Genomic DNA, 12640 nt, shown 5'->3' with positions numbered 1-12640 from the left:
CAGAGTCTACTATTTTCAGCAATTACTGTCTCCATTAGGTTTGTGTTGACATCTTAAAAATGTTTCGAATTTGCTATATATAATGTACAAGTGCTTATAATTCAGTTGTGTGTCTTGATAGCTGAAATGGGAGTGCATTAGATTCTGGTAAATCATCTTGAGTGATGCAAGGTACAGGTGGGAACATCATCTATTGCTGAATGCCACCAGCGTCATTTCAGAGTTTCAAAGAGCTGCCCGTAAAAGTTAATTCAGATACTCCTATTCTGGTGCTGCTCTGGAGGCTGAGTACCTTCTGTGCATCTCTGAAGTAGTACTATAATTACTTAAAAGAACACGATTTAGTGTTCTGTGATTTAAATATTTGAGTAACTTGACACCTTTTGTTTCCTTTACAGCTGCTTTTGCAGGAGTCCTACACTGGTAAGATTATATTTATTGCTTTAGAGTAATATGATACTTGAAAATGTCGTTTTGACTTATATTTAGAAAAGCTATTGGGATAATTTATATTTAGATCTTGCCCTTCAAAACCAAATTGTCATCTCTAAGATGAATAATTCTGTTCTTGTGAAGCTGACTTGAAAGGTTTCTTAAGTGTGTTCAGCCAAGAGTGAAGCCTGTTTTCCAGCTGCAAAACTATTGGAATCATAGAATATCCTGAGTTGGAGGGGATCCACAGGGATCATAGGTTAGCTTTGCAAATTCAGCTGCATTTCCTCTAGCAGTCCTTTTTTCCCTGAGTGGGTTTTGAAGGCCCAGGTAAATCCTTTCAACTTCTTCCTTTGTTCTGCTTATTTACATAGTGCTTTAATTTCTTAGTTTTGCATCATATTCTGTTTGACCTCTTCAGAGAAGTCTGGCCAATGTTTTCTTTGTGTACAGAATGGCCTTTCAACTACTTCTTGTCAACGTAATCCCCACATTTCAGGGTCCATCCTAATCCTCACCTTTCCTTTTTTTGTAGGAACCTGAAACAGAATGGTTTCTACAGTGATTTTCACCCAGCTGCCTTTGCTGAGATAACAAGTTTCTTCCACTGTGTTTTTGTTTCCTAGCTCAAAAAGAACTATTGATTTTAGTAGTCTGCTTCTTGCAAATTCGTGTTCAAAAGCAGGGCCACGTACACTGCTCCGTTTCTTTTTCCGTCCTCTCTGGAGAGGAAGTTCCACTTGGACTTTATAAGTTTTGCCTCCAAAATTGTTTGCATTTTTCCTGTCTTTTTTTCATAGTTGCACATTTATTTAAATAATGTTAATGGTGCTCATTTCTATGTATAATCACAGATGTCTGCATTAAAATACAACTCAGGGAAGTTTTTAGCAGAGAAAATCTATGCTATTTACATGTACACCATAATATTTCCACCAGTTTTTAATCTGTGCTTCTTTTCATTTGTAGGATATTTGAAATTTATTTCCAAATATTTGCTAATTTTAATAGCATTACAGTTTTGTTTCTAAAAAGCATTAGAGTATTTTGAAGTGTAGACATTTAAACTTATTCCATAATAGCATTTAATAAATAGCCTATGGATCATATTTTTCCATTTAAAGTTGTCTGAACAGAGGAGAATGTTGATACGATGTCCGAGTAAAATAGCAGTTTGTAAGTAGACTTTGGGTCTGCAGTGAATGTTTTGCCAGCTGTTCCTTGGTGTGTAGGACTTAATAAAGGTTCTAAAACTCCTTACTCAGAATTAATTATTATTATTCTTTAACAGGTGTCACATTACAACTCTTTTTGAAAATGACCGTCACTTTTCTCATCTGTCAACGCTAGAAAGAGAAATGGCCTTTCGCACGGAAATGGTTAGATTATCTTTTAATAACAATTCAGTGATTGCAAAACTTCTCTTTGTAATATTGTGACTGTGGGCTTTCCAAAATTTAATACTGTCTGGATAAGTAAAATATTTTGATATCTTGCAACTAACATGCATTATGGTTTTACGTATAGAGCATTTGTGTGTCTTGAAGCTGATAACATCTCTTCACAGTTTGCTTCAAATATGATTTAAAAATGTGATTCTAGAGGACCTAAAATACAGAACTGCAAATGTCTGATAGCAAACTTCTGATTATAGTCCTGTTATGCAGCGTTTTTAAAGTCATTTTTAATTAATGTTTGCATATGCGTACACCTTTTGGCAGCTTTTATTAGTTTAAGAATTATGGAATATTATGCTAATGCATAGTTAGTTAACCAAATGAGAGATTCCAGACATTTTGTTATGACTCAAACAGTAAGGAAGCCCACACTGGTAGTTTCAGTGGCAGTAATAGGAAGAGATTTGAAAACAGGGAAGTCGTCTTGAATAATTTTGTCCTATTTGTTATAATACAAAATTAATTTTAAAAATGAAGCTTGTATGTGGTGGTTCATGAAGCAGAAGTGATCTCTTTAATGATAAGTAATAATTCTGCTTTTCTGTAGGGTCTTTATTATTCCTACTTCAAGATAATTATTGAGGCACCATCGTTTTGGAATGGGCTGTGGGCAATTATGAATGACAGACTAACTGAATATCCTTTAGTGATTAACACCTTACAAAGGTTCAATCTTTACCCAGAGGTGAGTTATGTTTTGAAAATAAGATTCTTAAATATATGAGAAATCTTTGGTTTCTTTAGGCTTGATTATAAATTGTCAGAAATGTTACTCTGGAAAGTGTAGCTGTAAAGATACAGTGATTAATGAAGTGTTGCTCAAATACTGTATTTTAGTTCCAGATTTAAAATGTGAAAGTTACTTCATACACTGTGATCAATTGCCATTGTTATTAACTGTTCTTGGACTTCAAGTATGTTCAACCAAATGTGCATACTCTCTGCATCGTGGTATTTCATACCCTACAGTTTCAATCCAGTTCTATACTTCCTGTTTATTTTTGTTCTTTTTTCTGGAAGTAAGTAGCCAACATGGTGCACTTAAGGAAATATGATATACAAAGTATAAGTGATATGTGACTATGTCTGCAGTGATGAAGATGCTGAAAGGTTATTTTGGCTTGCATTTTGTGTAGGACGATAAACTAATGAATCATCACAGTTTACTGTGGCCTTAAAATCCATGAATGGTAATAGTTTATTTTGCTTGTTGCAGAAGAAATTCCTGTTTAGAAAACTGCCTGCTGTTGTTTTGTATGTGCTTGTTACCTGATTAGATTAAGTTCTTTCTCTACTTTTTTTTTGTCACTAAAGAGAAGATGTCATTAAGTATAGAAATGTTTGTTTTTCTCTCTTGCAGCGTTGCCTGCGTCTCTTAAATATTTTGCAGAAGGGAAATTCTTTTGGTTAATGTGCATTTATGTAACTCTATGTGTCAGGAACAACTTGTTTCTTGGAGAACCAGGGACTCATAATGGCTGTAATTGCTGGTTACTAGCATTTGTACTCGTTCTCCTGCTCTGTCAGAGCAGAGCTGCTTCCAGGAACTGTATGTGTAAGAGTTCCCAGTATGCATGTGTTTTTACAACTGGCATGTTGTGATTTCATTTGCTTTTTAATTTCTTGCTCTGGAAGTACTAAATGCTATAGGCTGTTGCTTTTCGTTATCCTCTTGTTGTTGTGTGTGGTGATTGGTTGGTTTTCTTGTTTGTACTCCAAAGTGATTGCAATTCAGTTCTAGAAATGCAACATCAGGAATGTGTGCTGTATTTGAGTAATATAGTTACTTTCTTTAGCTGAGAAAGATTTTCTGACTTCAGCTAGTGTCTGACTTGGAAAAAAAAAAAAAGGTAACTTCTCGAGTGAACTTGCTCTTAGAGAATCATCAGTATCACCATGAAAGATGACTAAGTAAATTGCTCTTGTTTTGATTTCAACACCCAATAAAATACAGTAGCTTGACTTCCTGTAAAAACATTGAGTAGATTACTGTGCAAAAAATGTAGGCTTGTCTGTTCATTCTTAGTTTTCTAGGATCTTATTGGCTCATTGAACTTGGTGATAAAGTGTGAGTTCATTCATCTTTTCTGTGCCTGTGTGAGCATGCAAAACAGACAAATGGTCTCCTCTGCTCCTTTCAGTCAGTTGCTACTTGATGTCTAGCCTTCCTGTAAATAGCTTTTTTAAAAAGTGTGTTTCTTGAGTGCTCTTGTTTCCACATAACGGTATCTATAAAGTAGTGAACAGGTGCAACTTGACTTCTAAAGCCTGTTCTCCAAATTTATCTAGTTTTACTTGTGATGGGTGGTAGGAAGATGCTTGTGGATTTATTTGTTGGCAGTGATTTTTTTTTTTCTTCTGATACCCAGTACCCAGTCATGTTTCCTAAAAGTGTTTCATTTCCTGTTTAATATTGTAGGAGCTTTCCAGCTCTTCCTGCCCAATAGTAGCATTAAGGCTGAATTCCAGTAAAAATTTGTGTTCAGTGGATTTCAAAATCAATTGCATCAAAAATATCCTTGAAATCCAGTTACTAAGCAGGATGTAAAACCCATTAATAGAATAGCTCACCTGCACATACAGCTGATATTAGCCATGAAAACTTAAAAACAAACAAAAAACCAAAAACAGTCTGTAATGAACACTTCATCATCTTTATAAATGATAGACATAAATAGTAAAATAAAGCATCAAAAGCAAAAAAATAATAATAATAAAAAAAATATCTTTGCAGTTGCACAATGTTATAGTACCAAATAAAGTCTTAGTTTTCTGGGTGTTTGCTGCAGTTAGGCAGTTTCAGTAGCTGTGTAGGTGTTTTCATATGTGGACCCTGATGTGAAGTGGCAGAGAGATAATGTGTTAATTTCATGTTAATAACTGGTTTGCTCTCTGGCTACTCACCTTTACAGAACAGTTGATATTTCTGTGTGTGGTAGTAATGATGAAAATTTGAGTTGGAGTGATAGGTGTTGCAAAGACCGATGTAGCTGGGGTTAAGTGCTTAATCAAAGGCAAGCAGTAAAAGTGATTGACTTTTCTACATGTTCTTTAACAGCAAAGGACTGGTCCACAGAGGATCTCCTTGGTGTGAGAGCCAATCTATTCTTTTCCAAGTTTCACATTTAGTGACTCATCCAATATGGGACAGTAGAAATTCCAAAAATATCATTGTGTTCTAACTGACCTAGCAATTTTGTACTACTGGTTTGCTTCCATTTTTTTGTCTGTGCGAACTGTTTCATGTGAAGTAGCTTTTGGTAAAAATGTTTCTGTGCTTTGTAGGAAGTACCTAAAACCCTTGGTAGCATTTTTAGGGAGTATTCATGTGTGGTAACATCTGCAGCTGACATAAACACTTGTGACATGAAAAGGTTAAGTTGGTAAATGAGATTTATTTATTTTTTTTCCAACATCAGTTCAGCAAGAATGCTTTATGTGCTTGGGGTAATGTCAGCTTCAGGGCTGGTGGTGCAAGCATACTAGACAGATGTCTCTAAGCTTTCATTCACGTTCTGTTGGCAGCATACAAACAGCTTTCAGTTGATGAGAGGAAGGATTTGGAATTGGTTCCCAGCCCTGTTGTTGCCTACCTGGAGAAGGGGCAAGTGTCTGGTTCTTGTATGCACACATGGACAGGTAGAAGTGCCAGGCAGGGCACAGATGGTGAGGAAGCCCCCAGGACTTCAGGATAGTGTACTACACAGGACACGATAGTGACGCAAGGAGTCTGGGTCTAGACAGAAGGATGCAGTTGTGTTTGGAATATGTAAGGTTTATGTTGTGAGAGTGTAAAGAGATGAAGTGATAAATGGTGTTTGGAGTCTTAGTTTGAAAAATGAATAAATCATAGAATTGTAGAACAGTTGAAGTTGGAAGGGATGTCTGAACATCATCTAATCCCACTCAAAGCAAGATGAAGTAGAGCAGATTGCTCAGGGCCATCTCTTGTTCAGTTTTGAGTATCTTCATCTCTTTGGGCAGCCTGTTCTAGTGTTTGAACACCCTAATAGTGTCTAAAAATTAATAATAATAATAAAAAAAATTATATGTAAGTGGAATGACCTATGCATTTCAATTTGTGCTTATTGGCTCTTGTCCTGTCACTGGGTGCAACTGAAAGCAGTCTGTCTTAGTCTTCTTTACTCCATCTATGTTATTATTTTGAGCAGCCCAGAACAGGACTCAGGATACATTCTTACCAACCCTGAAGATAGGGGAAGGATCTCCCTCTATGCCTCCTGACTCCCTAAATACAGCTGAGGATACTTTTTGCTTTCTTTGTGACCAGGGTTCATTTCTGGCTCACTTACAGCTTGTCCACCAGGACACCCAGGTCCTTTTCTGCAAAACTGCTTTCTAGCTTTTCTGCAAAACTGCTTTCCAGACTGCTCCCCAGTCTGTACTGGTGTGTGGGGTTTTTCCTCCGCAGTGCCGGATTTTGCATTTCCCATTGTGAGATTCCTGTCAGCGCATTTCTCTTGCCTGTTGAGGTCCCTCTGAACTGCAGCAGAAATGTCAGCTACTCTTTCCAATTTTGTATCGTCTACAGATTTTTGGAGGGTGTTCTCTTGTCCTGTCATCTAGTCATTAATAAAGCTGGGGGCAGGTTTGGTACCAGTATTGATCCCTAGGGTGCTCCCATAGTGACTGGCCTCCAGCTGGCCTTCGTGCTGCTGATCAATCTTCTGAGCCAGTTCAGCTAGTTCACAGTCCTGTGTCCACTTACACTGTTTGTTTTTCATCAGTTTGTCCAGGAGGATATTATGGTGCAAGACTGAGTGCTTTCCTAAGTCAGGATAAAGAACATCCACAGCTCTCCCCTCATCTAACAAGCCAGTCATCTCAGAAAGCTGTGAAGTTAGTCAGGCATGAATTCCCCTGTGTAAATCCATGCTGACTGCTTGCAGTCACTTTTTTTTTGGTCATTAGTATGTTTGGAAGTGGTTTCCAGGAAGATTTACTTCACAGCTGCGGAGGTTCAACACCGATGGGCAACTAAGGACCACCATGCATGCCACTCTCACATTCCCCCTCCTCAGAAGGACAAGGGGTTAAAAATACGATGAGGGGAAAAAAAGCTCCTGGTTTGAGATAAGAACAGGGAGATCACTCACCGATTGCCGTCACAAGCAGAGCAGACTCAGGATAAGAGAAATTAACATAATTTATTACCAATAAATACCAGAGTGGAGCACTGAGAAGTGAAAGCAAACTAAAGACAACCGTCCCCCACATCCATCCAGCATTAGCTCGTCTTTGAGCAGTGGCAGGTCCCTTCTGGGGCAGCTGGCTCTGGTCTGACATGGGGCAGCTGCTGGTCTCTGCTCACAGCCCCCTGCAGCCTCCCTACCCTGCTACCAAAGCCTTGTCACGTAAGCCCAATACCTACCTTATTAGGGATCAAGCTGCTATTCCCTGTATTTTCTTCTTGCCCTTCTTAATGATGGAAGTGACATAAACAGTTTTATTAATTGCATGGGGAAAGAAAAGAGGGAATCATATTTCCTGTGCGTGTTTTCTGTGGCACAGGGTTGGGACAGATAATGCTGCAGTGGTGAAACATATTTTCAGTCTAGGGACCCCCAGGTTATAACTTTCACAGCAGCTTAACTGGAATGGCCACATTATTCATTTATGAATTCTATATGTAAAGTCTATTATATCCTGACAGAATAGCTTGGTAATCTTAACTCTAGTGACTTTGCTGTGAGATGAGTTGCAGTTTTTCTTTGCGTAAAATACTGTAGTTTTTTTGTGTCAGGTGTTGAGATTTAATTTGGTTGTTGTCATAAGAATATTACAGCCTTTCCATGGAAAATGGAAATGCTGTCTTACATTGCATCTGGAAGCGCTTTCTAATGCATGCTTAAATTTAACCTACCAAAGTTTATCTGGGTGAAATAGGAAAACAAACAAATACACACAAAAATGGGGGGGGAGGGGAATAAAGATTTGGTCCATTAATATTTTGGCCATGTGGAAAAAAATAAGCAATTGTTTTTTAATTGATTTAAGATCAAGATCTGGGATTTTAATATCTAATAAACAAGATAAATAATAAAAATTGGAAAATAGTGAAATATTATTTTTTCAAATATTCCAGTTTGATTGATTTAAATTATTTCTGTCCTGAAGTTGGCATAATTTTAGTCTATTACTGAATGCTTGGTCTGTGCTGAATGCCTTCAGTGAATTACAGTCAACAACGCTCAGTAATTTAGAGAAATGTTGAGCTTGAAAAAAGTACTGGGTGAAGGCCGGTTGTTGTGAGAGGTTACCTTGGGCAGTGAGCTAATCTCCAAGTTCCTTTTCAGAAACTTCAAATCCTGCTTTCTGCCTAGGTGGTCCTCGCCAGCTGGTACCGCATATATACTGCCATTATGGATTTTCTTGGTGTACCAACAAAGACATGTTGGACTGTAAACAGAGGAAAAGGGCTTAGTCCTGTTGAAAGCTGCGAGGGTGAGTTGTGTTTTGTTCTAGTTTCTCCCTGGAAGCATATAACTGTGTCTTTATGTATGTCAGAAAAAATAAATATTCCTGTGTCTTTGTCGCTTATGTGCTTTCATTTGGCTAAACCTGTGTTTTGGCAGATTCACACTTGTGAAAAACATGAAAAAAGATACTTATAAGAACACCAAGGATCTGCAATTCGTTCCAAGATACTACATTTCAAAAACTTACCTTCTGTATTTCCTCTTCTAACTAAAACTTGAGGAGTGGGAGGGAGGGGGAAAAAGATACCCACAAAACTCCCTTTTGGAGAATATTTTATGTAGTGATTTTGCTGGGAAAGTACCCTCGTGTGACCTAATATTCAGTGTAAGAATTTCAACCTTATGTCTTGAATTTGACATCATAGTTTGTTGCTGCCACTTCTTAGCTTTTTAAATTTTATTTTGACATTCAAGTATAGGCTTTTAAAGTAAATTATACTATAGAAGTACTTTGCCCAGAAAAACTGTTGATTTTCTACAGTCAGTTAAAGCTAACTGATAGATGGTAGTTCGTGTAGTTGTTTCATTTTATCATTTGAAATGTCTTTGTGTGGTCACACATTAATATTTTTCCTTTCCACAAAGCTATACAAACTCTCTTCAGAGCTCAAATGATTCACTTCCTCTAATGTTGTCAGAAGCAGTAAACAGTGAATAAATGTGTAACTTACAATTCCTGGTATTTTTAAACAAACAAACAAAAAACAAAACCACCGCCACCACAACAAAAAACCAACAACAACCATCCAAACAACCAAACTCCACAGCTATTGAGGCTACCATTTTTGGAGGGCATATCTTCATCTTATTTTGGAGAACTGTCATGCTATACTTTCAGCAATAATGAATAAGCATTTCTGTGTACTAAACTCTGAAGTTTTGCTAGCTTCTCTGTAGTGAGTAAGGCTTTTTAAGTTGTAGTGCAGAAATGATTAGAGCCAGGAGGATTTAAAGAAAGAACAACAACAAGCATGTGAACACGGAAGTGTTTGTGAATGAATAAATTGAAAGATGTGCATTACTAGAACATCTGTTGGCATCTAATGAAAGAAGAAAAGCAAAGAGCATTGTGCGTAATTTATGTTTAAAGATGGATTTACACCTGAAAGAGAATGGAAGTGAGAGTATGGGGAGTACAAACGTGTTCTAAAATCCTCTATGAAGTCAAAATTTCCGTAGAGAATGTTGTTACAGTAATGCTTATCCCTTCTATACATTTCTTTTTTTTATATATATAGGTAAAGCTTCCTTCTTGGTTTGTTCTGACTGCACAAATGCTGTGTGTCCCCCTCCTCTTCTTTTAATAGTAACTTTTTTTTCTGGGGGGTGGAAAATGTTGTCTTTTGATATAATCTTCATGGCATTTTCTTTTCTTTGCCTCTTTCTGTAGATATATTAAGGTAGTCTATGTAATGTGCTTTATTATACTGATTGTGTGGTGATTTATAAACTATATGATCTTTCATGTATATTTGACAATGTGTTAATTTTTTGTTAGGTTTGGGAGACCCTGCTTCCTTTTATGTTGCTGTGATTTTTCTTTTGAATGGATTAATGATGTCACTGTTCTTCCTATATGGCACATACCTCAGGTAAGGCAGTTGAGACTATTTAATTAGTACTGGTAGTCTGCTTTTACAGTATAATTAAAAAAAAGGTAGATGCTAAAATATTTTGATGGTATATTGTTTGTTTGTACAGTAGTAGTATTTTTACTGTAATGTATACATTGTCACTGAAAACTAGTGGGACAGAAACTTGTTGATTAAAGTAAAATGTTGATGCTACAAAAACATGGAAAATTTCAGTGAAGTGGTATCTCATTGATACCACTGTGTTGTGGATAAAATTTACTATTATGCAATTTTTAAATAACTTTTGTCCTGATGGTGTTCTTAAAATTACCAGTGTTACTCATTTTTAAACAAAGTTTAAATGACACTGCACTTGTTGAATGACAAGACTGGGGTTTTTAGAATGCTTTTCCTCCAGTAATACTGCATTTCTTTCAATTTTAATATAACTGACAAGGCAAAATGTTTTTTAAGATAATGCATTCTTTTGCAGGCATACATATACTTCCCTTTTTCAGTGAATTTCTGTTTTCAGTATCTGACCTTAAATTTCAGGAACCATAATATACTTTCATACAAAAGAGATTCCACGTTCTGCAGAAAAAAAGAAGCAGAAATATTTGTACCTCTATTTTCATTCGCCTGTTGTGCAAAAAGCTGCTACTTTTTTTAAAGAGATGTGTTTTTTCCCTCCACATCATTATGTGGCTTCACTGACATTTGTTCTCTTTCTGCTTTCTCTGAAGCATATGGTGATGGTTCAGATAAAGAATAGCACAGGGCAGGAGCTGAATGTGATACTGAGAAGAGGAAGTTGTGTAATACAACTGTCAGACATTTGGGAGTAAAGCATGTATGTGTTTCTTAACAAAGAAAGTAAATCCCTCATTTTTTGAGGAAGTAGGTAATCTTTGAATATTCGTATGACTAACTTGTCATGTTTCTCTTAAGTTAGGTGCATGGAAAGCCACATTTCATGTATTAATGTCACTGAAGAGTCAGTAATGTCTTATCCAAGGAAAGTACTGAGAAATTAACTACTGAGTATTGAAAGTAATTCAGTTTTAAATGCAAATGATCTGCAATGTACGTAGTCAAAATGACTAGAATGTAAATGCAGTTCTTTCAAATTGTAAGCCACTAGCTAGCTGGGGTTATGAAAAATAACTAATGACTATGCAATTTTCTGGAGGTAGGATTTTGATCTTTTTTATTTCTTCTAAAGAAGTTCATAGTTTGATACCAAATCTAGATGGCTGCTTAGTCATTATATCTGTATGAAGGTTCCTTGTAGTCAAGGAAAGCTGGAATACAAAGGCTTTTATTTAGGTGTGAAAAATTGAAGAACTGAATCTTGAGTGATGCAATTCTGCTATGCTGAAGTAGGAATCTTATGAATTGGTGTAGGTCTCCTTCCTAAAGCTGATTTTTTTTCTATGCCTTTTGAAAGACTTTTTCACAGCACCTGACTCATTTGATGGTGGGAAACTATCCTCTAATATTTTCTTCAACTTTTCATTTATGAATTTGTTAGCAACGATCATCTCAAGTTTACATAATTGTTTTTTTCTAGCTTTTTTTTCCTCCCTAGGTGTTTGTGAAACGTATAGTCTTTTTATTTCAGCCTTATTTGCTTTTAGTCTCCTTGTAACTTTGTCTAGTGACGGCAGGTAATAGCATAGTGGAAGACCACTCTCTTACTTTCCAAGCTAGCATGTGTTCCCATCTGTGCTTGCCGTCCATACTCTATTGTTCCAGGAGTTCAGATAGCAGAAAGGTAGTTGCTTTTGTAGGACTACTTTTTGCTGTTTAACTCCTTAAACAATTTCCTCTTCAAGGTTAGAAGATCACCAGACAGTATTTCCCTGTCCTAGCACGCTGTGTGTGGCCAAGGTTAAGAAGGGGAACACAACCATCCTTTTCAAAAGTGAGCTGACGTTGCATTTGGTTAGCTGTAGTGTGAAACTGCAACCTCTGGTTATGCAAAGGCACTTGGGAATCTTCTGGTATGATGCAAGTTAGCTTCAAGCTCTGGAGCATTCTCTGTTAAGACAATCAAAGGGATATGTTGAAAACTCATGCTTAGGTTTTGTTTTGTTTTATTTTTATTGGTAAAGGAATGGTGTTCAGGTAAGTGGTTTATGCAGTTGTCAGGTTCCCCCTGTTCCCTCTGTTCTTGCAGTTGAGGGACAGAATGCATAAGTTGATTGTCAAATACTGGATCTCAAGGAGCTACCAGTAAATTTCCCAAATCTCCTTCTGACAGTGCTTTTTCAGTATTCTGTTTCTTGCATGTTAATTAACAATGAATTAGTGCAAGTCCCTGGTGCCTTTCTTTAGGCTTCATCTTATTGTACCTGGGGATTCAAAATACAAGTTCTTTTATTATTCCAGATCTGACTCCACTAGACTAAGAATTAACTGTTCAGGTCATCTGCAGTTCTTTAAAACAGAATAATCTAAATTTAATAAAGAATTAGTAGTTTTTTAAACATGGGAGCTATAACTCCCAACAGAAGGGCCTTTTCAAAAGCTATTTTTTGTATGTACTCCACCAATCATAGTATGGTATGAGAATTTCAATGGGAAGAGTTACTGTATCTCCTACATGATATCATTGCACTATTAGAAAATAACCCATTTTACTCTATACTAAATATATCCCTCTGTGAAATAG

At 36.6% G+C, this 12640-nt stretch overlaps 2 protein-coding genes across 8 annotated transcripts in view; one reads left to right on the top strand and one right to left on the bottom strand.

Annotated features, from left to right (window-relative positions):
- The window catches only part of SEPTIN7 (septin 7), a 594594-nt gene that overhangs the window by 400929 nt on the left and 181025 nt on the right, over positions 1 to 12640 (bottom strand). The window lies entirely within an intron of this gene.
- The window catches only part of DPY19L1 (dpy-19 like C-mannosyltransferase 1), a 71768-nt gene that overhangs the window by 23998 nt on the left and 35130 nt on the right, over positions 1 to 12640 (top strand). For 3 of the 6 annotated variants that reach the window (XM_080581789.1, XM_080581790.1, XM_080581794.1), the window contains exons 3-7: positions 399 to 423; positions 1724 to 1811; positions 2437 to 2574; positions 8234 to 8354; positions 9888 to 9981. In XM_080581789.1, coding sequence (XP_080437915.1) covers positions 399 to 423; positions 1724 to 1811; positions 2437 to 2574; positions 8234 to 8354; positions 9888 to 9981 — 466 coding nt within the window. The remainder of the gene's footprint in view (positions 1 to 398; positions 424 to 1723; positions 1812 to 2436; positions 2575 to 8233; positions 8355 to 9887; positions 9982 to 12640) is intronic. The other 3 variants (XM_080581792.1, XM_080581793.1, XM_080581791.1) reach the window with 1 other exon arrangement.

The sequence above is a fragment of the Anser brachyrhynchus genome (assembly GCF_964034855.1).
Source record: "Anser brachyrhynchus genome assembly, chromosome: 2".
In the NCBI taxonomy this organism is placed as follows: domain Eukaryota; kingdom Metazoa; phylum Chordata; class Aves; order Anseriformes; family Anatidae; genus Anser; species Anser brachyrhynchus.
The sequence above is the reverse complement of the archived record's forward strand: the minus strand, read 5'-3'. Positions and strand labels throughout refer to the sequence as shown.